The following is a 26,333-nucleotide window of genomic DNA, read 5'->3' as shown; positions in this document are numbered from 1 at the left end:
CTTTGTTTTTCATTGGCTTTTCAGATGTTCTCTGTCATTTAGGGCACCTTTTTCTTCTCTGCTGTTTATCTCTTTAACTTTCTTTTGCCAGCTTTACTCCACTTACATACTTGGAACGCTAGTCTGCCTTCACGCGGCCCCTCAGGAACGCATAGAAGTACCCACCATTACTCAGCTTGCTGTAACTTACACTTCACTTTCACTTCACTGTGCAATGCCCACTGAACAGATCTTTACATCTTATGCTACTTCTGTGTCAGGAAACGGCAGGAAGGAAGACTTTCAAGCACACATGTGTAATCTTTGGCCCTGGTCTACGTACCCAGATGCTTGACCTCTTCCTGGCACGGAGATGCAGCCTGCATGTGCTGTCGGCAATGGGTTGCTGCCTGCGCCACACTGGATTCCAGAACAACTGGCCTCCACTACTTGACTGGTAATTTTTCTATACCCTTCATACTGTTCAAAATGGCAGTGTCCACTCAGCAGCTAGAATATTCTGACAGATTTGGGGTCAGTGTTTAGCTCCCGTACCTGTTCCCTATCACCGGACTTGTCTTCTGGGTATCATTAGAGAGGTGGGGCCTACATCTTTTGGCTCTTCTGAAGTCTAAGGGAGAGCACATACTCAATGGTCTTAAAAGAGTCAGATTGTCAGACCACGAGTGATTTTCAGCCTCCCCAGCTCCCTGTCATTCCCTGGAACAGCACTATAGCTTAGTTTATAGTACTGGTCCTAGGGGACAGGTTCCCTTTAATGTTATGCAGTAAAAACACTTTCGAAAGTAGAACTAAAGTACAATGTAATGCAGAAGTATTAATAGTTCTTAAAGGCACAGTATGCAATAAACTGGATGATCAGCCTTAGCTGATCACATACAGTTTTTAAAGGAGTTGTCCCTAGCAAACACATACAAATCTTGAGGGGATTGTCTGCCCTCTTTTCAACTAATGACCTATTTTCTGGATGAGTCATTAGTAGTTGATGGACGGGGATCTGCTGCTTGGGACCCCCATCCATCAGTTGTTCGTCTGGCACGCTGCACATCACATCTAGTCCTGACCAGGAGAGAAGAAGTAGACTTGCAGCGTGTGCTCCCATTGAATTCAATGGGAGTGAAGCCAGCATTCCCACATTCTGAGCTGACTGCTGTGGATGATCAGCTGATGGACAGGAGTCCCAAAAAATGCATGCTGGCAAGCACGATATTGGGCCTAGTTTCTTGTATCAGAATTATTGAAGGTAGTTGACTTTTCCAAATTATTAAACAGCATGTATGCAAATACTTGGATGAAAATGGAGTAATTAACCAGAGCCAGCATGGGTTTGTAACAAACAAGTCATGCCAAACGAATCTAATTTCTTTCTATCACAGAATCACCAATTGGGTTGATCAAACTAGAGCAAGTACAGAGAAGAGTTACCAAGATGGTGAGTGGTCTGCAAATCATGTGCTATGAGGAACGTTTAAAGGATCTGGGAATGTTTAGCTTGCAAAAAAAGAAGGCTGAGAGGAGACTTAATAGCGGTCTGCAAATATCTGAAGGGCTGTCACAGTGCAGGGATCAGCCCTATTCTCATCTGCACAAGGAAAGACTAAAAGCAATGGGATGAAACTGAAAGGAAGGAGACACAAATTAGATATTAGAAAACACTTTCTGACAGTGAGGGTGATCAATGAATGGAACAGGTTACCATGGGAGGTGGTGAGTTCTCTTGAACTGAGCAGGGAGTTGGACCAGATGACCTTGGAGGTCACTTCCAACTTTACCATTCTATGATCTATGATCCTATGACACTTTGTTTTTCATAACTAATCATATTATTGAATCTGTGTTTGTTCATTCTTTCTCAGAGTATTAACAGTCCAACCCACATATTTGCAGTTACATGTACACTGCATTAAACAGATAATGTACCTGGAGTTACAATCAAGGTGTTGCTTTATCTCTTAAGGTGATTCTCTAATACCCAAATCAATATATTTCCTCTTGTGAGTGATCTTGCCATAACACTTACATATGAAACCACAGCACTTAAAAGCCCAGTATTGTTGCTGAGGGTAGGGGCGGGAAACATGCACTGCTTAATTTTCTTTTTGAGACACAGACTAAAATGTTCTTTAAAGTACTATGTCTTCGGAAAAACATTTTTGTTTATTAGATAGATTGTTTATCCGAATGGGGTCACTATCTGAAATATCCCAATACTTCTTTAGGATACCCCTGATCCCATTGTATTGTACATTGTATCAGATCATAAAGGGAGTTTCTTTGCACATTTGAACTTTATATGGCTTTGCTCTGGGAAGACATTCTGACTGAAATTACCCATTTTCTCATAAATTGATTCGACCAATGTTTTGGGGTCGCCTTTTTCTAAAAATCTATTAACTACAATCTTCGCTTAAGACATGAAACTCAAATCTTTCATACAGTTCCTGCAAATTATTTTAAATTAGCCCTGTGGTATATTAGTTTCCAGCTGATAAGATGACAACTACCAAAATTCCAAAATTAAGGGAGCTGTTAGAGTAAACTTTTTAACAAAAGGTCCCAGTAAAAAGATTTACCCCTTCACTGGAAATCCAAATGTCCAAAATAACTATTTCAGCGGGGTTCATCTGGCCAGTGAATTCTAAACCCCAATCATTCTTACTAAGTTCCTTTATAAACTCTCTTACATCTAATTGAGGTCCATCCCATATCAGCAATATGTTGTTGATAAATCTACGGTAAAATTTTATGCGTGGGTCTAAAAAAAATATATCCTCATAGGTATAGGTTTTGTTAACTTTGTGTTGTGAAACACATTTATCACAGTCCTTCCTGCCTGGGCAAAAAATTGATTATTTTTTAAAATAGAGATTATTAAGAAAAAAAAACAATGGCATCAATACTAAAATCTCGTTGTTTTGTGGGCATAAAAGGATCCATATTTTAAAAAGTGCTTGAGTGAGCAGAGGCCCTTCTCATGCAGGATGTTTGCCAGCTAATTTGGAAAGCTGACTACTGCATGGTGACGAGAAGCCTGACAACTCCATGGCCTTTAGTGAATCATAATCTGAGAATCTGTCTCATAACAGTATCCCCTGATAAAGAACATTTTGTTACTTACTTATTGTGAGGAGCTTGAGCAACACCCTGTTAATTTGCATGAGAAGAGCTTGTTTATAAATGCAGTGTAAAGTAAGATTTAAAGGGAAGGTCTCATCAGAAAATGACCTATTTCGTAAACCACAGAATTTTTGGTGATTTAAAAAAAAAAATTGATGTCACGGCCTATATGTTAAAGATCTTAAAGTCCTGCATTTTTCACACTGATCACAGAACCTAATAATAGGTTGATAGATCTTGTTCTGTGAAGAAAACATTTCAGCAATTTTTTACATTATCACAACTGGCAGGATTACTAAAGGTAAATCTAGATAACACCGGATCTACCATTCACAGTAAATGGTGTTTGCTGATTATCTACTACCCCTCCCTGCACAGTTACCTCTTCACAGGTCACAGAACATGCCTAGAACAGTCTCCCATACAAATCAGTGGGTCAGCTCCTGTCCATTGTGTGAATGGCCCATGAAGCTGCTGTAAAGCATCTCTAAATGTTGTTAAATGCAGCTCAGACAAGATGTCCCCCATAGTCATGTATAAGCAAAAAAAAATCTACAATCAGAAAATAAAAGCAAATTAGAAAATGGAGTACGTTTCACTATCTGGTTTTAATTAGTAAAAAAAAGCATGACACTGTACATGACTTGAGGAAGGTAGATGCCCATGCTAAAAGCATCCCACCTCTAACCCAATAACTACACAGACTCCATCTTAGTGGTGGAAAGGCTGCACTGGGTTGTTTAATAACATATCTTATAAGCATATCGCTATAAACCATGAAAATAAACAATCCCGTAACCAATAAGTAACCTTTATTAAAACAGCATCAATAAAGTACAAATTGTGAACTACAGTACAGTTTGCTAGTTAACCAATCTGTTACCATGCAGGGCGGCGCAGGGTCCCGCGGTCAGCGCGCGCCGCTCCGGCGTCGGCTCCGGCGTCCTGGAGCTCTGACGTCGGGGCTCTCCCGGCGACGTGGAGCGGCTGGTGTGCGGAGGTGTGGGCGTGTCCACCCATAGGGCGCCGCCCGCACTCCTCCACCTCTCTTGTGCAGTAGTGGGGGAGCTGGCTCCTCCCACTCTCCGCCCCGGGGCGGAGTCTTGTACTTATAAGGCTGGCAGTGTCCTGAGCTCATGGCCAGTTATTGGTTCTGTCTGCATCTAGCTAGTCCTGTCTGCAGGTTACTCAGACAGTTCCCTAGCTTGCTTGTCAGCTGCCATCTCCAGCTTTGCTTAGCTCTGTAGTTTCTGTTGGTCATTTCAATCTGCCTTTCTGTCGGCACTCTGTCCCCCCATTAGTTAGTCTCATCTTGTCAGTCGCCAGGTTTCTAGCCAGTGCAGGGACCGCCGTCCAGTTGTCCGCCTGGGGTTAGCCAAGGCCGAGGCAAGTAGGCAGGGACAGTGGGGTGCGGGAAGTTCAGGGCACCCCACCTGGCGCTCGGGGGGTCAGAGTGCCGTAACATAATAACTGGCCCTTAAAACTGTTTTACATGGAGGCGATCAGCTCCCTTGCGAACCAGCTGCAAACCCTGGTGCCGGTGGTCCAGGATTTATCCCCTCGCATGGCAGCCCAGGAGCAGCGGGGGTTGTCGCAGGGGCCGAATGCCTCAACCAGTCCAGAACCCAAGTGCTTTCTTCCCGGGGAGAGGAACAGATTTTTTGTTTTCCAACAGGCGTGTCGCTTGTTTTTTCAGATGCGCCCCCGTTCTTCCGGGTCGGAGGCTCAGAGGGTCGGGCTGATCATGTCCCTGCTGCGGGGCTCTGCCCAGACCTGGGCTTTTTCCATTCCCGAGGAGTCCCCCTGCCTGCAGTCCGTGGACTCGTTTTTTTAGGAACTCGGGGGTATCTTCGACGAACCGGATCCGAGCGGGGTTGGCGGTTTCCCGACTGTTGGCGTTGCATCAGGGGTCGCTTTGTGTGGAGGATTATTGCTCCAACTTCAGACGCTATGCGGGTGATACAGCATGGAACGATAGCACTCTGAAAGACGTTTTTTTGCAGGGCCTCTCGGACGCTGTAAAAGACCTGTTGATTTCCCATCCCATTCCCGGGTCCTTAAAGGAGGCTATGGAGCTGGCGGTGAAGGCAGATAGGAGGCTCAGGGCTAGGAAGCAAGATAGACAGGCCCATAGAGTCAGGGAGGTCGTCGGTCCCGGTCCCTCTTCGTCCTTACCAACCGCTGTTCCCGAGCCGATGGAGGTGGACCCGCTGGACCCCGAGGAGCGACACCGGATTCGTTTGTTGCATCATCTCTGCCTCTACTGCGGGAAAGCTGGACATCGGGTTATCACCTGCCCCCTGAGGCTTCCGCGCTCGCAGTCTGAACCAGCGGAACTCCGAGTCCTAGGCGATTGTAGGGAGGATCGCCTAGGACTTCAGGTACTTCCTAAACTTCTGGTACCTTGTCAGGTGAGATTCCGGAATTTTTCCCGACCAGGGAAGGCGTTTATTGACTCCGGAGCAGCCGGTAACCTGATAAGCCTGTGTTTTGTCAGACCCCTGATGACTGAATTTGTGGCGCTGAAAACGCCAGTTCATTTTACCAGTATTGATGCTACCCCTCTCTCTACAGGCCTGGTACGATGGAGGACCCCAGGATTACAGTTCACGGTGGGGATCCTCCACTCAGAAAAACTGTCTTTCCTGGTTATGGAAAAGATGTCGGTTGATGTGGTGCTTGGTATGCCCTGGTTGGCACTGCGCAATCCCCAATTTGATTGGTCCACCCGGGAATTGACTCATTGGGGATCATCCTGTCATAATCACCTATCTACTATAGCCATGTGCTCCGTAGATACTGTGCTTATTCCGGAGTATGTGTCAGACTTTCAGGATGTATTCTTTGAAAAACTGTCTGAGGCTCTGCCTCCCCATAGGGAGTGGGACTGAGGTATTGATCTAATTCCCGACAGTCCCATCCCTAAGGGAGCCATTTTCAATTTGTCGGGCCGTGAGCATGAGTCCCTCAAGTCCTATATCTCGGAGGCTCTGGCCAAACGACATATCCGGCCGTCCAGGTCCCCTGCCGGGGCAGGTCTCTTCTTTGTAGAGAAGAAGGACAGGATATTGAGGCCTTGTGTGGATTATCGGGTCTCGAATAAAATCACAGTGAAGAACCAGTGCTCCTTGCCCCTAATTCCTGACTTGTTGAATCAGGTGGTAGGGGCCCACTGGTTCTCCAAACTGGACTTAAGGGGTGCTTACAATTTAATTCGCATTAGAGAGGGAGATGAATGGAAAACGGCGTTCAACACCCCGTTAGGACATTTTGAATGTCTGGTCATGCCTTTCGGACTCTGTAACGCTCCCGCTGTGTTTCAGGGGTTTATGAACGCGGTCTTTCACGACTTCCTGGGGGTATTTCTGGTCATCTATCTTGATGAAATTCTGGTGTATTCTCCTGACTGGGATACACATATGCGGCACCTGAGGTTGGTTCTGACCCGTTTGGCCGAGTACCAACTTTTTGTCAAGTTAGAGAAATGTACATTTGGTTCTAAAAAAGTATCTTTCCTTGGTTATGTGATTTCACCCACGGAGATTCAGATGGAGTCTGATAAAGTAGCTGCAATCTCCCAATGGGTCAGACCAGACAACCTTAAGGCTCTCCAGCGGTTCTTGCTCAACCCCTGACCGATCTGACTAAGAAGGGGGCCGACTTGGTAAAATGGTCGCCTGCAGCCCTTGAGGCCTTTAGCCATCTCAAAAGGGCATTTACGACTGCCCCGGTGCTAATACAGCCGGACGCACGACTACCCTTTTTCATTGAGGTAGATGCGTCTGAGGTGGGGACAGGAGCAGTATTGTCGCAGGAAGTCAGTGGGAGATCTGGGTATAGCCCATGCGCGTTCTTCTCGTGGAAGTTTAATTCAGCAGAACGCAACTACGACGTGGGTAACCGTGAATTACTGGCTATCAAATGGGCTTTGGAAGAGTGGCGACACCATCTTGAGGGTGCTAGACACCCAATTACCGTGTATACTGATCACAAGAATCTGGTATATCTCGCCAATGCTAAAAGACTCACAGCTCGTCAAGCCAGGTGGGCGTTGTTCTTCGCCAGGTTTAATTTCATCGTGACATATATCCCAGGTGAGAAGAACGTGAAGGCGGACGCCCTGTCACAGAGTTTCGGGGTGCCGGAAAGTGAGACTATGACTCCCGAGAATATCTTGGCACCTGGCGTGGTGGTGGCAGCTGTAGAGTCTAACTTCGTCCCCCAACTACAGAATGCTCAGCAGGACGCTCCATTGGGGGTGCCGGAGGGCAGATGGTTTGTGCCAGAGACCTAGCGTCTTCGAATCATGGATGAATCTCACTCGTCGGTTCTCGCAGGGCATCCAGGGTTTCAGGGAACCCTGGATCTTTGTTCCAGACACTTCTGGTGGCCAGGCATGTCTCAGGAGATCCCCAACTTTGTTAGGGGATGCTCGGTCTGTGCTCGCAACAAGAGTCAACGGTGTCCTCCGGAGGGTCCCCTGAGACCACTACCGGTTCCTTCCAGTCCATGGTCGCAGTTATTGGTAGATTTTATCACTGATCTACCATAATCCCAGATGTGCACCACCATCTTAGTGGTGGTCGACCGGTTCTCAAAGATGGCACATTTTGTGGCGTTAAAGAAGCTACCTTCGGCAAAAGAATTTGCGAAGATTTTTGTAACAGAAATAATTCGCCAACATGGGGTTCCCCAAAATATTGTATCTGATCGCGGGGTTCAGTTTGTGTCGCAGTTTGGCGTGCTTTCTGTAGAAACCTGGGAACGTCGCTTTCCTTCTCTTCAGCATTCCACCCGCAAACTAATGGTCAGACTGAGTGGAAGAACCAAGATTTAGTGCAATATTTACGGTTGTTTGCTAGCGAAAAGGCTCATCAGTGGGCAGAGTTCCTGCTGTTGGCAGAGTTTGCACTAAACAACCGCCCTTGTTCTTCCACTGGGGTATCTCCATTTTTTTGTGTATACAGTCAGCATCCTCGCTTCCTTACAGCAGTCCCTACTCCTTCGGTCTGTCCTGCAGCGGATGTCGCCACAGATACGCTTCGGGGAGTATGGAAAGAGGTACAGAAAAACTTGGAAGCAACGGGGACTCGTATGCAGTTGCGTAGTGGAAAGAGTCTGTCTGTATCTGAACCGTACAGGGTGGGACAGAAGGTATACCTGTCTTCTAGAAATCTCAAATTGAGGGTCCCATCCTTGAAGCTAGATCCACGTTACGTGGGTCCGTTTGTCATCACACGTGTGGTGAACCCGCTCGCCTATGAACTGGGTTTGCCAGCTACATGGAGGGTTCACAGGGTGTTCCATAAGTCTTTATACATTGTTCTGTCTCTACCACTAAGCTCCAACTGTTGCCCTCAACCGTGGTCACCTAGCCAGAGAACCCATTTGGCACCCAAGCTACAACCATCCTGGGGACCTTACCCTCAGGAAATAACCTACAGGTCAAGCACACCTCCCTAGCTCCAATAACCACATCCATCTTTAAGATTACTCCTGTCCCTTAAATTTTCTCATGACCTGCCTTCAAGGACACTTTATCCAACTGCTATTCAATCATCCCTAAAGAAAGAAAAGGGCTTTCTTTCTCCCTACCTGAATCCCCAAATTCCACAAATCCAAGCTGATGGCATTGAGGTGCCCTGAGTCCTGCCTGAGGAACTCTCCAAGCCCCTATAGCACATCATAATGCCCCCAATCCTAGTCACAAACTTCCCCACCACCTTTTCCCCTCTATTGAAGCCCAAAACTGACTTGGCCTGTCTCCAAACTTGCCTGGCCACCATAATGGTCCACTCTATTAATATCCCAGGCAAGGTAGCCTATAAACGCAACAGATCAGTTCTGATGTCATATATAAGCTCTCTAGATGATATGATATCAAGGTCATTACCTTCTACATGTATAACCAGAATGTCAGGGGTCCAATCAAATCCCATATAAAACCAAATCACAAAAGTCCCTGGACACCCAGCTATACCTCAGATCTGGAAGATCCCAACTGATGTCTTGCCAAACACTTCTCTGCTCTCATACTATCCTCCATAAAATGTACAAGTGACCAATAATCCACAGCAGACACAGACCACTTCCTAAAAGAAAATAAACAACTAATCATAATACTGGTACCACCTTAACAAAATTTCCTCACACAAATTCTTTGCCAAAGCACCGTAGAGGAGGATCCCATTCCCCCATATCCAAACTGATAAACTACCAACCCCCAGCACCTACAGTAGGCAGGGGCAAACATATAATTTGCACTACACCGACTCTCATCGGCCAATCTTCTGAACCACCTCAGCCCTAAGCCCTCACAAGGCTGTCTCCACTGTGGCCCCAATCTGAAAGAATATGGGAAACTGAACTACTGTCTGACCAACCTCAACTCCTCAGGGCATCTCTAGAAAACCTGCACAAATTAAAATTTAGATAAAAATGACTCATCCACATGCACTTATAATGGGAGAGGATCCACCAGGCATACACACAAATAATCTTTCATGCACTGGTCAGGGCACATTACCGAACCCACCAAGCCTGCAATCTAATATGTACTCCATGCCCCACCTGATCCATTTAAAATTTTTGATTGAAATACTGCACCATAGGCCCAGAAACTCTGACATCCAGGAAGCTGTCCTCTCTTTTAATTAAAAAAAGATGAAATAATCTCAGAAGAGATAACACAGGGAGGAATGCTTTAGGTCAGGTTATCAGATTGCAGTTTGGCATAGTTTAAGCTTTGTATCTTTTTTTTAAACCAAATCAAAGAGCAGGTATTAAAAAGGAGAAAAATATGTAGGAAACATCTATGCATCTTGTCCATTTTTCATCTATCATCATTTTAACTTAAATAATATGCATAAACACTGTGTCAAATATACACAGCATAAACACGGTCTTGGAGGGGCATTCTTCGATCGTTCTTCCTCTTTCTGTCTGGTATTTGTTTCTGTCTTGGTAAGTCGGGGGGGGGGGGGGGGATAAAGTTTTTTCTTGAGGAATACGCCAAGTTGGTGTAGGGAAAACAGAATTCAAACTGTTGCTCAGGATGGGTAATAGGTAAATGGAAAATAAGTAAAGTTGTTAAATACTTGCATCCTTATGCTTATTGCTCCAGATGAGGGGGGTGGAGGTAATATAAATACTCCCAAAATGTATTGAGTAGAATATTCTGCCTTAATAAATTTGTGCATCCTAATCTTCCACTTATTTCTGGATTTCATTCCAGGAATAGCTGCTACTATCTTCACTGTTATCACTGTTGTGTTTATTGATCTGAGGGGTTGAGAGACATACCCACCAGTATTGTCTCTCCCCCTTCAACTGTAACCATTTAAGTATTTATTATCAGCTTTACTTATTATTTTCCCTATACCTATTTCCCACCCTGAGCACCAGTCCAAATTATGTTTTCTCTTATTTGGCTTATCACCCCTTTGGTGGCTCATGCCAGAAGAGGCTGCTCACCATTTCCGGTTTGTGGGTTGGGATTTTGCCATGATTATTTGACCTTTGGATACTCCATAGGAATTGTTGATGAAGGCTCTCCCAGTAAATAATGTGGTACCATTTGGTGTCACACTCCTGAAGGGTTCCATTCTGTAATTTGGATATAATTATAGTCTAGCCCTGGGTCAGAGATCTTCTCAACCTTGCTGTATTCAAATTGGCTTGCAATGCTGATTGGGGAAAAAAAGCAAATAATGAATGGAAAAGTACCTTCACAATGCCAGATATTGGAAGGTGACATCCCTATAAGTCAATGCTCAACCTTTCAACAAACTTTGACAATATAACTAAAGATATAAGTTTAAGCAGAGTCTTCTCCAGAAGGAAAAGATACGCATTGCATATAGGTTGTTTTGGGGTGTTTTTGCTGTTGTTTTTGGTTAAAAAAAAAAGACATTAGGGTGAATAACACTAGGATAAACTGAGCCAAGCTAAGGTACTAGGAAAATTATTTATTCTGGTCGGTTTCCTTTTTAAATGTGTCAATTTTACATTCTTTAGGAACATACTTTACTTAGATTGATGTCTACTCTTCAAGACATGGAAATAGCATTCACCAAAAATGTTCAAAGCACAAGATAAACACTGTTAGGAGGTGTTGGGACCAGTAGATGCATGAGGACATGCACACAAGGCGACTGAGCTCAGGACACCCTCAACAGACCACCAGTAGAGAGGATCATCTGAACATCATACAACAAGCATAAGCAGCTTCAACTGTTTTGTTGACCACCATCCAGAGACAGGTGGCACCATTAGTACAGGTCCCTGTGTCTGTTAGAACCATTTCCAGGCACTTGGCTGAAGGACAATAGTGTCACAGTGCCCATTATATGTACTAGAATAAAACTAAAAAACTGTCCGTGAAGAAGGCGCAACACTCCAGGTTAAAGCAAATAGGAAGTGACCGAAGGTTTGGGAAGTTCCCCTGCTCCTGCCCTGGCTGACCCACACTCCACAGGCAAACAGATCTAATCAATAACTCTTTTGGGACCCACCAATTGCTTGTATGTTTTAAACACCAGCTGAAGTGACGAAGGGGTTATCCCCGAAACGCGTTTTCATAAGCTGATCACATACTTTATTAAATAAAAGGAGAAGTTTCCCAAACCTGTGGTCACTTCCTATTTGCTTTAACCTGGAGTGTTGTGCCTTCTCCACTGCCAGTTGTTTAGTTCTATTCTCTTACTCTATCATGCCCACCCAGGTTGTGCGTCATCTGGTCGGGCAGCACCTCCACTATTGAAGTCACCACTTCACTCTCTTCACCACTTTTATAGTATCATTGTTCACAACAAACATAACTGTATGGGTTTTGCTCCACCCCTCTTTTTCCTCCTCGTCCACATTATATGTACTGCCTTTGACACCCACCCACCATCACTTCCATTTTCAGTGGTGTGGTGAATGACAAAACTGGACTGTTATGTAGTCGAACTAGGTTCTTTTAAGTTATAAAGAAATGAACACAAGAGAGGACGGAATGTAGCTGCAAGAGGATCTGCATAAGTTGAGGGCTTCGGCAGAAAAGTGGCAAATGAGGTTTAACACTGATAAATGTAAGGTTCTGCACTTGGGCAGGGGAAATGCATGTCAACATTATACACTAAATGGGAAGCCACTGGGTAGCACTGACATGGAAAAGGACTTGGGGATTTTAGTTAACTGTAAGCTTAACTGGGGCAACCAGTGTCAGGCAGCTGCTGCCAAGGCAAATAGGGTCATAGGGTGCATCAAAACAGGTCTAGGGGCACATGATGAGAACATTGTTCTTCCTCTCTACAAGTCACTGGTCAGACCAGACATGGAATATTGTGGACAGTTTTGTACACCAGTACTCAAGAAGGACACATCAGAGCTTGAGCAAGCACAAAGGCGGGCATCTAAAGTAATAAATAGAATGGGTGGACTACAATACCCAGAGAGGTGATCAAAATTGAGGTTATTTACTTTAAAAAAAAGACGGCTGAGGGGCGACCTTATAACTATGTATAAATATATCAGAAGACAATACAGAGATCTCTCCCATTAGCTATTTATACCCAGGACTGTGACAGTAACAAGGGGGCGTTCTCAACGTCTAGAGGAAAGAAGGTTTCCACATTAGCATAGAAGGGGGTTCTTTACTGTAAGAGTAGTGAGACTATGGAACTCTCTGCGTGAGGATGTGGTGATGATGAACTCGATATTAGAGTACAAGAGGGGCCTTGACGCCTTTCTTGAGTGATACAATATTATATGTTATAGTCACTAATAACTTCAGAAGGGTTGTTTTTTCAGGAGTTATTCTGATTGCCAGACTGGAGTCGGAAGTAATTTTTTCCCCCTTAAATGGGGAACATTGGCTTTTACCTTATAGGTTTTGTTTTGTCTTTCTCTGATTCATCATTGGGGGCTGAACTGGATAGACATATGTCTTTTCGGTCTTACATACTATGTTACCATGTTATGAAGAGTGCCACAGGAATGCCTCCAAAACATTGCCACACTTAAATGGCCTGCCTGGTCGCCAGATTTGTTGCCAATAGAGCATGTATGGGACTGTATAGAATGCCAACTTCGACAGCCTATGAGTTTGCATGACCTATATGCTCAATTACAGTAAATGTGGACTAATGTGTTGCAGGATACCATATGGTACATTTATGTCTCCCTGCCCACCTGTATCACATCTTTTATCTAGGCTAGAGGCAACCCAATAGAATACTAGAGCCTCCCTTCAGTTTTCCTTAATAAATGATCCTTTTGCTCTGATATTGTAATCACTTACTTACAACATTACAATCACACAAAGAAAGCTTCATTCTCTTCTGACAACTCCTTCTAGGTACTGTATTTTTTTTGACAATGAGTTTAGTTAATTAGTTTTACCTGCTTTAAGGTATATGTGCCCCTTTAGTTCCCCACACTCCGGTTATAAGAGCAAACACTCAAGAGCAAATCAAACGATTCTTTTCAAGTATATAAACAATTTTATTATTTAAATAATTTACTTTACAAAAAAGAAACATAAACATCAAATACCACAATAAGTTATTATAAATATTTTACAATAAACAGAACATATGAACATTTCATAGAAAATATATAACATTATTTGCATTTTCTCATAGCTCTACAACTAGGGGATGTTCACACATTGCAGATCCTTTGTGCTTTTTCGGAGGCAGAAAATCCACAGTGGAAAATCCTCACCAAACCAAAAGCGCAGATTTTGACATGGATTTTGATGAGATTCGTCATGGATTTCACCCCTTCATTGGAAGACATGAAATACGTGGTGAAAATCCGTATCATAAATTGGCATGTTGCAGACTTAAAATCCGCAGGACAGGTCAATTTACGTTTTCTGCAGTATATGGATTGGGTTTCCTAAAATCTCATCTACAATGCTTGTACTGTAAACATTACAGATTTTCTGCAGCTAATTCCACTGCGGCAAATCCGCAGCATTTCCAACCTGTGTGAACATATCCTTAAACTCCCTACTCTGCATCCCCTACCATATAATTTTGGAGTGTGATAAACAGTGACCAGCACTGGAGAAGCCATCCAGCCTGGTAGACGTCTACCAGGAAGCCACTGTCCCTTCATGAAGAACAATATTTCTGTCAGTGCAATGTTCATAAACATAAATAAAACATGATAAAGTCTTCCTCATAGAAATATTAAATTAATCATTTCTAGGTTAAATAAATATGACATTTAACTATGTTTAAAGAAGGGTGAGCGCATCTATAAGACTAAAGATAGGTTGGCAGATGGGGCACGAAGGGAAGGTAAAGGTTTGTAAGAACATTAGAAATGGTAGAAAGAAACTTGACACACCATAAGTGTGATATCATCTCAGCCTCAAAAGATGCTTTGGCCCACATTGCTATATTCTACAATGCATTTCAAGTAATTATAGCAGTATCCTTTATATTGACAATTCTTGGTCCTTACTTGTACAATAAAAGTGTTGATGCCCCAAGATAAAGAAAAATAACTAGCATACTATATCACCATATTGCCTAAGGCAAACCAAAGTCCAAAGCAGCAAAAGATTCAAGTAATATCCCAGCATACAAAAACTATTAATTATCCTTATTTCTAAAAATTCTAAGAAATTCACCCATGTCTTTTTATTATTAGCATTTATATAAGTAGGCCAACAGGCACTTAGACAATTCCAATGTTTTTCTCCCATATTAACTAATAGGCTTCATCAGGGGATCGATGAAAATAACATAGAAGCCACGCTGGATACCATACCAGAAGCTCTCAAAAACAAATGACGTTCCTCTTCTATCCAAAGACGTCATTTGTTTTTGAGAGTTTGGTATCCAGCGCAGCTCCTATGTTACTTTCCTTGATATTCCCTGATGAACCCTTTTTGTTTATAAGGGGAAAACGCGTCAAGGTTGTCCAAATGGCTGTTGGACCACTTATATGAATGCTGGTGGCATATATATCTTTAAGGGTGAATTCGAGTATTTGTGAGGGCCTGTCTTCAGGACCGTGGAGACGCTCCTTTCAGGGGTATGACACAATAAATATACAAAAGACCATAGCCCTCAGTTTAGAATGTGATGTGAACTCTTCCATGTACAGTACAGCATGTATAACGTAAAAATATGATGACAAAGTACAATAACCATAAATCTGTGTTTGTAGACCTGTCAGCAGCATTTATTTGGTCACTCGCATTTCGGTCACAAGTATGTAGTAACAACTCTTAGCAATCCGTAATAGCGTCGTTGACTATTCCTGTTTTCCTTAAAGGCTTGTAGACCCTTACAATTCTGATGAGCGTTCCTTCAGTAGTACGGCAGGGTTTACTTCTTCCAGTGCAGAGTTTGAACTTACATTAATGGTTGCTGACTCACTCAGCTTGCTTTTTAGGATATGAAACGAAGCAACAGGACAGTCTTTAGCATTTTCACAGATGAGCTTTTGTAAAGACGCCGTGTTCACAATGTTAAAGCCAACCTTTCCACCAAAAGTGCTGGGTTTCCAGTACTCAGGAGAGCAAATTGGATTACCCATTAGACCTTTCAAGGAAAATGGAGCACCAATTTCAACCATGGTCTCTCCAAATATGGCATCTGGACGGGGCTTTTCCACCAAAAGTCCTGGATAAAACTCCATAGCATCGATGTCTCCGTAGAGTTTTTCAAGTTCCGCAGACATTTCTTTCTCTCCTAAAATTAAAATAAGTTATTAGCTCAGAATGAAGTTAAAGAATATTACATGTCATAATTGTATTGCCTTAAACTGAAGCTTTTCATTTAATATATACAATTTTAGAATGTTTGTATTGTTTTTTAAGATGCCTCTTCTCAGGACCGAAAATCACCTGAAGTACCATGCTTTTCACTGGAGTACTATAGTTACATTAATTCAGCCAACTTGTAAATCTGGTTTCACATCAAGTCAACAGTTCCAACATGTCAAGCACTCAATTTAACAAGAAGGCAAGAGCAGCCATGGAACTCTATGCTGTACGACATCACTTTCATAATTAACTCTTTCTTAGTCAAAACTTGAATGACTTTGTAAATTTGGGAAAGTGGAAATTTGGGACTATACATTATTATAATAATGTTAGGTCACTATAAACACTGTATATGGATTGACTGATGACTGGACATCAGGAAAGCACTTGATTTATGCTACAGTACATAGAGAAGACTTTGTCTTCAAACATAATGTAAGATGATGTTAACTTTTAGTTTCCTTTAGTTGAAGGCCTAGCGTTCTTTGCTATGTATGAATTCCTAAGGAATCTTCTGCATGATATACACAAGGTTAATGTGTCCTGAAGCTGTTCTCTGTAATGTCTTGTGCGTGTCTGTGATTTCAGCATTATTGTTTTCACTACACGCTGTCGCTCGTTAACAATGATGTTTACTAAGAACTGGAACTCCCAGTGACTTGTGAAATTAAACAAAACCACACAATTAACCCTACTATCTGAGCAGCTCCCTGCGGTAATATTGACAAGAAGCAGTAAAATCTTACCAGTCAGTTCCTCAAAGGACTTGAAGGGCTTCAGCATAAAATGCTTCCTATATTCATTAAGGGACTTGTATCTCATCTCTCGGCTTTGTTCTATAGAAGCCATGGCCACTCTATACACAGCTGCTGGGAAGTTTCTACCACCGGCCACCTATTAACACAACATAGAAAGCAAATAGGTTAGAGACCATGGCAAGTGGTGGTGTGCCAATGTGTGTTTATATATAAATATATATAATTTATAGGGGTTTTCTGCGCAATCACTATTGATGACTTATCCTTAGTATAGTGTATCAATAGTTGATAAGCTGGGGTCTGTCGCTCAGGATCCCAGCCAATCAGCTGTTCCAATGTCTACCATCACCGGTAAAATACACTGGGTAGCAGGTGGAAGCAGATGCTCCGACTCCTGTGTAGTGGGCGCAGCTGGTAACTGCAGATGCAGCTCCCATCAAAATCAATGAGAGCTGCACCTGCAATTGCCAATTACCAGTGCCGGCCCCTACACACAGGATGGAGCAATGTGTTTCCAATGTGTGTTGTGGTGCTAATAGTGGGTGTTTGAACAGCTGATTGGTCAGGATCTTGACCGGCAGTTCGAAGCTGATCAACTATTGATGACCTATCCTTAGAACAGGTCATCAAAAGTATTTGCTTGGAAAACCCCCTTAAGGTACTATGAGATGATGATTCTTACCCTTCCAGCAGTTTGCTTGCTAAAAGATTCAACCATTTGTGATATTCCATGTTCCAGCATGACAGAATTATTGTACATGAACTGCTGATAGTTGTACTCCCGGTCATTTATCTGGAAAGTGTCTGGCAGAAGAGGGTGCCAATGGTAAAGGGTGTTGAACTCTGCAGCAATTCGGTTCTGATATTGGAATCTCTGGTTAAATAGCAGCTCGGGGTCAAACTTCAGTTTAAAGTGATATCCACTTAGATGCTGCACATAATCTTCAATTACAATCTTAATGGTTTCACCTTAAAAAGAAAATGACATAGATGCATTATAGTCCAATGTGAACAAATTAGCAATGTGGTTATGTACATTTTGGGCACTACAGACTTTTGGAAATAATATGTATAAGGGTGGTATCTCAGATATGAGTATTGTAATATTTACTGTCAATTAAAATGTAATGCGTTGTGTGGTATGGGGGAAAACAGAGGAACAAGAATTGTTTTAATTAAAAAAGTGAATTATCTAGCAAGCAATAGCCAAGATCTATCTACTTGATGTTAATGGTAGCTGAGATAAGAGTGACAACGTTCATCTATCTGCCCCATGTTACCATAAACATATCAGTTGCAGGCATAATTGTGAGCAATGATATGTGGTCATTTCTGACACATTTGCCAACACATGCAGGGGCGTAACTATAGAGGATGCAGGGGATGCGGTTGCACCCGGGCCCAGGAGCCTTAGGGGGCCCATAAGGCCTCTCTTCTCCATATAGGGAGCCCAGTACTATGAAGAAAGCATTATAGTTGGGGGTCTCGTTCCAGGTTTTGCATTGGGGCCCAGGAGCTTCAAGTTACGCCTTTGAACACATGTAACAACCTGATTGAGAATGTGCAGCTAGGATAATACGGAACAGACCTAATGACATTCCTTCCACACATAACAGTCTCTACTGAACTCACCAATCAAAATAAGTCTTGCAGTTTGGAATAAACGTTCATCGTCCCACTCGGGATGCTCCTGTATAAGAACATCACAGACTCGATTGTGTTCTCTTAGCCAAATTGTAGCGTACATCATCAGACCTGGAACAAGACCAAACACTTCTTGCCCAACGGCCAATTTGAGATGTTCTGGCACATGTGGTGGATACAGCATCTCAGCCCCAGTTTCATTGACTGTTGGAGGATACATCTCACCATCATAAATCTAGAAGAAAAATATATGCATAGGATTAATGTACTATTTCAAAGTATATATAATTGTTCATAATGTATACTGGATCCAATATGAAGTCAGATAATTACCTGGTATTTTAACTTTCCGTCCTTCTTTAGTCGTAGCTTGTGTTGTCTGTCTAAAGTTTCTCCATAGACGTGACTTAAATCAACCTGTAGGACACATTTGTATATTTAGAATCAGTTTGGAATCATATTTGGACTTTATAGGTAATGTAATAAAATAAAAACAAATGACATCCAAGACAGCATGCTCTTACCCCATGCCCTAGACCTTTAGTGAAGGCAGCGCCTCTCTTGACATCAGTTTTAAAGAACTGATGTGTAAAGTGTTGTGCAAAGAATGCGAACATGATATTGGTTCCTTGTGGATCTGGGATAAACTGTCTTCTCAGTAAGACCTTCTCTATAACCGTCTTGACACTTGGGAGCTCTTTGTATCCTGTAATGTAAGAGATTGGAACGATTAAGGAATTGTCAATGAATAAACACAACCTCTGCCTCAGAAATGTATATGCTGAGTGTCAACATGGTAATCCTATAGTCCCAGAAACAGAATCTTTTAAAGGAAAACAACATAAAAAGTACTAATTGTAAAAGTCAATGGAGACCATGACTAATATACGTCAACTATGTCCATGTCTTCAATAGATAATCTGCATATAAATAAATAGTTTATGGAATGCAGATATGGAGTAATGGGATCTATGCTTCGTAACAAATCTCTGCTGCTAATTAATCTAAATATTTTAGGCAGGTAACATACCTTTAACCCCCATTGGTGTCGGGCAGTCTTTTCCTACTGGTGGCAGTGATCGAGTATAGTATGAAATATTGGAATATGCTTCCCAGTTTTTATAGTCATAGTAACTGTTGTAGGTAGGTGGGCTATCAATCAAGTGAGATCGTGCTGTAAAAAGAAGAAGTAAAAAATATTTTTTGTGAACATAGGCATTATGTTGCTGCATAGCTTATTGGTCAAGATCAGACAAAACTTTAATTCATTGTTAGCTGCATAGCTTTTATCACCTATTAATGTACAGCTACGGCCTATAACCTCAGTCTCTCTATTAGCATGCACATTTGGCTCAGATGACCAAGCATGCTATGTCCCTAAAGAAAGAAGAGATGGATGGCCAATATATAATTCTGATGCTTTAAGATCAGAGATGTTTGGTGTTAGAACATGCAAAAGATTGTTAGCAAATCTGCAAATGGTAAAATGACTATATGTCTGTGTAATGGAAGCTTAATAGGCTTATCCAACATAGATATAGTCATAGTATAGTGACTATAAATGTATTTAAAGAGAGTCTGTCAGCTACTTTGAGCCCTATAAACTAAGCTTAGAGGCTCGAAGTAGCTGCCATGCTGGGTCTGGGGATGTAAGTTTTACACTTACCATCCCCACTGTTCCCCCAGTGTCAATGCTGAGATCTGCTGTATTGCATTGAGTGGCATGCAAAGTGGTCCCACCATTCTAAGCTTATAATAAGAGGACTACTTAGTGGGCCGCTCAATGGTCTGCAGCCAGGGCTTTTAGTGCTGACACCGATGAAATGGCAGGGAAGTTAAGTATAAAACTTATATCTAGGGCTCAAAGTAGCTGACAGAGTCTCTTTAAACAGTTTCTTGAGCATAATTTATGAATCACTCCATGATGGTATCATAGTAGGCACTATCTAGGCTTCCTTTCAACTTAGTCTGAAAATTCATCTAAGGCTTATTAATACAGAAATACTTCATTGTCATTCCATATACCTTACAACTGAACAAGTCAATTCAAGTACATAGTAGACTTTTATCTCAAGTTCTATCTACTGTCTATAGAGTAGATTGGAATTTACTTTGAAATTAGTAATAGAACTTGACTATTAGCATAAGAGCTGTAAAACATAGATAAGAGGTCTACTCACATGTTAACACGTATTGCATAATCCTATCCCGCAGGAATGAAATATTATTCACTATATTCCAGACACCTTTATAGTGCGTTAGGATGTAGTGTACAGTGCTGGGTGACGGCTTTAAGGTGATTTTCAGCCATGTTAAAAATTCCGCTGCAAAAAGAGAATAGAATTAAGATTACAATCTACCTTACAATATCACATAGGGACATTAAGGAAGAGCTGCTGGTACTTACGTGTGGTGCAGTTTTCACCATAGTATCCTGTCCTTGTGCAATCACATTCATATCCGCTGTAGCCAATAGTCATGCACACACCTCGGTTCTGACATGGGTTAGAACAGCAAGGGTTGGCTGGAAAATAATAAATAATACTAAATGACTACAATATTACAGTTGAATATCAAATGCAATCAGAATTCAAGCTGTTATAGCACACAAGGAGTTATTCTGTAACTATATTCCATTTTGGAAGCAGCTGGCATATACAGTATTGAGCGAACTGTTAACTGGATTTTAACTCTATGAGATAATGAATTGCATTTCTAGTTAATCAGCAACTTCGTAGAAAACCACAGAAAGCAGAAGATAAAACTTTTGCATTGTGAATTGCAGAAGAATAAACTTCCCTTGACTACATTAAACTCACTCAGTTGTGCTACAAGAGTTCATTGTAGACACACTGTTTCACCTACTTATATACTTTACTACTAGAGCCATTAATTTTTAGATCTGCTGTACTAGAATGAATCAGATTACTAGGATTTGCAAAAGATGATATCAATGAATACAAAAGCAACAGTAATCATAAATATATACAAAAATGAACTACTGTTTATAAAAGAAAACTCAATATTTAACTAATATATTATTGCACAGACTTTAGGGTAGATCAGTGATTGTTTTATCCACATTCACATTGTTGCATGTTATTAAATCACAAAGTCATTTCAACTCAACAAATATAACATAAAATACGTGAAGATTTACCTGCATAAGCAGAAACAAGAAGAGAACACAGGAAAAGTCCGTGTATAATCATTGCAGAAGTGGATGGATCAGCTGTCTGTAGCAGTAATGTGCAGTAATTCTAGTGTTCAAGCCTGCTGCTCTCTGATAGCACCTTCTGGCTGCAGGCGCTTATAAACAGCAGCACAGCATCACCCCTCCCTTGGAGGGAGGGCAAAAAGTGAGCAATATGGTGAAGTTACGTCACAGTTTAGCAGAGGCTCAGCAATTAGACATTTTGCCTTTTGTGTGGCATGGAAAATTAAAGACACACTTTTAGAGTGTGTAAATTGTTTAACTAAAGAAAAGACGACTTACGTGACTATAAGAGAAAATGAAGAAGAAGAAGAAGCAAACTTGTAAAGGGCTGCACTGTAAGATATTGAGCAGACCCAGAATAAAGGCTATAAAGCTGGAGGGGGATTCTTGTCTTCTAAAAGGAAGTATGTAGGAATGGTGTCTTTAATCCACCTGGCTGTTCATGATTTGCCGTCTTTCTTCCCCCAAATGCAAAATGAAAAGATTTTTCATTCTAACTGAAAATTGACACAGAACTGTCTTATACAGTTTGTCTTCCTTTCTGAATAGGTTAGGAAAAAGAGGAATACAAAGAGATCTGTTGGTTAATATTTGCATAAAATGATTCCCGGGGAATGAAGTGGGAAACTATTCTCCGTATCACCTTGTGTAAAGGTAATCTTTATCAGATTAGCAATATTTGGTTCTTACTCATCCATTTGGCTAATGTAATATTGATAGGGAAGCACACTTTAAGGGCAAGAAGTAATTTACCCTATGATAGAGGCTCAGAAAGAAGTATACACAACCTACTAAAAACAGGCATTAGGTCCAATTTTGACAGTAAAATCACCTTACAGGTGATCTACAAGTTAATACTAATTATGTCAGTAGATCTAGGCACTTCCGTTATGGAATTCTGCTTAGGTTCCAAAGAATCACCAGCTAGGATCTTGTTGGCCAGACAGGTATAATAAATATTATTAAAGCCTGACAAAATTGCATTAGCCCAAGCAAAAGTTTCAGGTAATTAAAAGCGGTCTATGGGCAATCTCTATTGGATGCTCTTCCAGCCCCCATTAGATCTATTTGGGGATGACCTCCACCAGCGACAACCAGATGAGAAGATCTTGTCTAGTAGAGCCAAAAGTACTGAAAGTATTGCCAATAATGTTATAGGGGTATCCTGACTACTTGATATATTTTCAAGTGTTCACCCATTCTCTAGAGAAGTTAAAACTAATGGATCAGTGGAGGTCTGACTACTGGGACCTCCACTGATCAGCAGAATGGGGGTCCCAAAGTTCCTCAAATGAATGGAACAGTGGCCTCACATGCACATTACTGCTGCATTCATTTTATTGGGACGTTTGGAGATAGATGAGTTAAAGCAGTAGGCTATCTTCAGTATACTTAGTGAAATGAATAGAGTAGCAGTGTGCAGGCGCAGCCACTGCTCCAAACTTTTGGGGAACATCAGTACCCCCATTCTAATGATCAGTCTCAGTGATTAGACCCCCATTTATCTATCAGTTTTCACTTAACAAGTGGATGCATGAGAACTTGACAAAACATTAAGTGACCAGAATATCACTTTTCCTGTGACAGATCCTATTTGCAGTCAGTATCAACAGTGCTTTTGCTCTTGATCACCCAGTCTGTAGCTGATTACTTAAAGGGGCTGTACAGGAGCTAGTATTGCTGGCTCACATCGGGGCGGCAGGAGGAGATTTCTCTTCTCGCTCTCCCCCACCTCTGTCTATTGCCTTAACATAGCGGCTGTTCAGTACTGAACGGCTGCTATTTACACTGAGCAATCAGCGATCTGCTCATCGTCCATTGTTTATGCAGCATAAACAATGGACGATGAGCTGATCGCTCATGGTTCAGTGTGAATAGCAACCGTTCAGTACTGAACAGCCACTATGTTAAGGCAATGGAGAGGGCCAGGGGAGCGCGAGGAGAGAAATCTCCTTCAGCCACCCCACTGTAAGCCAGCGATACTAGCTCCCCTGCAGGAGCACAGGGGCTAGTATGTGCGGGGACGAGTGTCAGGCATCATTTGCCTGACACTCGTCCTGTCTAAATGGGCCTTAACTTTAATCCCTAAGGTTATTACTATCTTTTCGTTTTTTTTTTTTACATTTGGTAGCACCGGCAAGCAACTTTTTTTTGGTGGGGTGAGGTGATGTTATACCATTAAATGAATAAAGCATCCCATAAGAGAATCATTTAGAATAATACAGCAACCTACCTGTAGACACTTGACTATCACTAGCGTATGGTCAAAATGAGACATTAGGGTTTAAAGAGTTTTCAGCGGATAACTCACAATGTGCTTGGTTGCTTTTAAGTGGCAATACAATCTAAGGCCGGATTCACATAAATGTGCACATACAAGACGCAGCAAATAGAACCTATTGATTTGAATGAGTTCGTTCACACGCAGATATTTGGTGTTCGCAATTTGGTTGTACAAAAAAAAAATCACAGTGCGCTCTATTTTCATGAGCAGGGAAAGAGAACATATTGAACTCATTACACCATTGGTCATTTCAAGGGCTAAGGGCATCGGTGTATGCTTTTTTGCGCACGCAATTGTGCATTACTTGCACTTGCAAAAAATACAGTAACATACGTTAAGACGTGTGCGAATACGTGACGCCAATTCCACAAAAAACAGTCTGCAAAAATGCTCCCAATATGCTTACGCTCATGTAAATCCAACCTAATTTTGAAATATCTGTCTCATTGTGTTCTCTTACTTAAGCACAATTTTGACATATCACTTTGTGTCACAGATCTGACTCCTCCCTAGTAGTGTAATATTATATTACCATGGACAGAGATGATGAAGCAATAGCAGAGGGCTAGGAAGTGCAGACCAAATATAGCAAATGGCAATGAAAAGCTGTTAACCTCAGGATCTACATATCAGCAATCAGTCTTGTGGTGCTAATATATACCGTACTCCAATCATGTAGCCACTTGGAAGCATAGACATGATCTGCATACTGAAAATAACTGAAAACAATCCTTATTTTCATGTAAAGTGGTTAAATCAGTGACATACAGAACTGTTAAACGTTTAGAAACAAAACCCAACAAGTGCTACGCAGTAACTGTGTCAGGCTTTACAGTAATGAAATAACTGTGACGTCTTCCCACATATCCAATCGAACAAACAGAATACATTTTTCAAGTATGAAAACATTTTAGTGCCTTCATCTCATTAAATTAATAAATCAAGCCCCGTAGTTTACTCCCACTTGCATCATTTATAAGGATTTGTACGCCTTCTCCCCCCACCAAGATTTCAACAGAAGTGACAGACTGAAACTACAAAAACTATCTGCACTTCAACCTGGTGTTAAACTGTTAACTATTAATCAGTTTTATGATTAGTGGGATCTTTCATTTCCATAGCACCAATATATTCTGTGGTTCCGTACAATCATACGAAGTATTAACGGTCATGTCCATCATGTAATAGATAAAGAAACAGTTTCAGATAAAACCTTGATGTAGAGTTTTAGAATCTGAATGTCTTCAGCAAAGCTCAAGAGTTCCTCTAGTGGTGATCTGTGATTTTCCGTATGGAGCTTAGGGTATTGTAAGCAAGCTAAGCTTTTTAGAAGACTCGAAAGGAAAATTTTCCAGCTCCATGCCCAGCATTCAGATCTGAGTAACAGAAGTCATCCAAACCCTTAAGAAATCCCATTTGTGAGAATTACATTTGATGATATGCTCTTTTGTGTGCTTGCATATTACTTACACTTCAGTGATAAAGACCGGCCCAGCGGGACACATTTGTAATTCGGGAGCTCCTCTTCCAATTTTCGTCCATCCATCCAGAGATTTCGACCTTATTGTAAAAGTTTTCCAAGTATGGCAGGTTTTTAGGCCACACGTCCACACAATGGATGTGTGCTGCTATTACTGTAATGAACGGACCATGCGATTAGAACATAGAATCTTTTGACTTTTTTGACTACATTTGTTTACAAATAGAGCAATATGTAAACACATACAAGCTGAAGTATTTTGCTAGGAGCTGAATCTATAAATATGTCTAGTTGCATATATAGATACATGTGTAGATACGGTAAATGCATGCAATGTATACACAAGCCTAATGTACACGGAGTTCCTTCAGGTTTACTGTTAAGTTCAGGGACATGAAACACTACTGATATAGTGGACAAAACACATGGACACTTTCTCTGTCATCTGCTCTGAAGGTTTTTGACCATTTCCAAAACACTTAAAGGGGTTTTCCAGGCAGTGCCGGAATACACCAGGATCGGAGCGGAAGCTGCTGCTCCGACCCCTGTGTAGTGGCTGATGCTTGTAATTGCAGGCACAGCTTCCGTTGATTTCAATGAGAGCTGTGCCTGCAATTACAAGCACTAGCACTACACAGGGGTCGGAGCAGCAGCTTCCGTTAGGAACCCTGGGTATTGTTATGCTGCCTGGAAACCCCCTTTAACCCTTTGCAATCCAATTTTGGATTAAGGGCTTCCTAGGGGGCTTTCTCTTTCTGTCATTATACAATGGCGCCATCTGCTGGCTAGAGCCAGTAGTGTGGTATGGGACATGCTGGAGAGGCCCTCGACAACAGAGCGGCCAGTAATATACAGTAAGAATACCCTGCTGGACGTCTTCCGACATCGGAGCTCTACAGCCTTCAATCAGAATGTCTTCAGACGTCAGACAGTGGATTGGAAAGGGTTAAGCTATTTTCTTGTATTTGGTTCTACTCTATTATCCATCAAGTATGTACATATCTTATCTCGGTGTATGACAATCCAGATCAATATCACGCATTAACATACCATAATCCTGA

General features: G+C 41.8%; 1 protein-coding gene and 1 long non-coding RNA gene across 3 annotated transcripts; one reads left to right on the top strand and one right to left on the bottom strand.

The window, feature by feature from the left end:
• LOC136621548 (uncharacterized) lies at window positions 1–17,075 on the top strand. 2 transcript variants are annotated; one of them, XR_010791251.1, is made up of 3 exons: window positions 1–436; window positions 1,377–1,432; window positions 15,944–17,075. It is a non-coding gene; the product is annotated as an uncharacterized lncRNA (long non-coding RNA). The 2 variants fall into 2 exon arrangements; XR_010791250.1 differs by lacking the exon at window positions 15,944–17,075 and adding an exon at window positions 11,134–13,466.
• Window positions 15,278–21,597, bottom strand: PTGS2 (prostaglandin-endoperoxide synthase 2). Its single transcript, XM_066597081.1, has 10 exons — window positions 21,452–21,597; window positions 20,699–20,815; window positions 20,472–20,615; window positions 19,322–19,465; window positions 18,816–18,997; window positions 18,625–18,708; window positions 18,280–18,526; window positions 17,330–17,616; window positions 16,636–16,783; window positions 15,278–15,815 (listed from the first exon to the last, which is right to left on the bottom strand). The coding sequence occupies exons 1-10, from the start codon at window positions 21,501–21,503 to the stop codon at window positions 15,409–15,411; spliced, it is 1,812 nt and encodes a 603-aa protein (XP_066453178.1). The 5' UTR covers window positions 21,504–21,597; the 3' UTR covers window positions 15,278–15,408.
• Window positions 21,598–26,333: the final 4,736 nt, after the last annotated feature.

This window comes from Eleutherodactylus coqui, chromosome 3 (genome assembly GCF_035609145.1).
Source record: "Eleutherodactylus coqui strain aEleCoq1 chromosome 3, aEleCoq1.hap1, whole genome shotgun sequence".
Lineage (NCBI taxonomy): Eukaryota > Metazoa > Chordata > Amphibia > Anura > Eleutherodactylidae > Eleutherodactylus > Eleutherodactylus coqui.
Note: the sequence above shows the minus strand (reverse complement) of the source record. Positions and strands in the feature narration are given on the sequence as shown.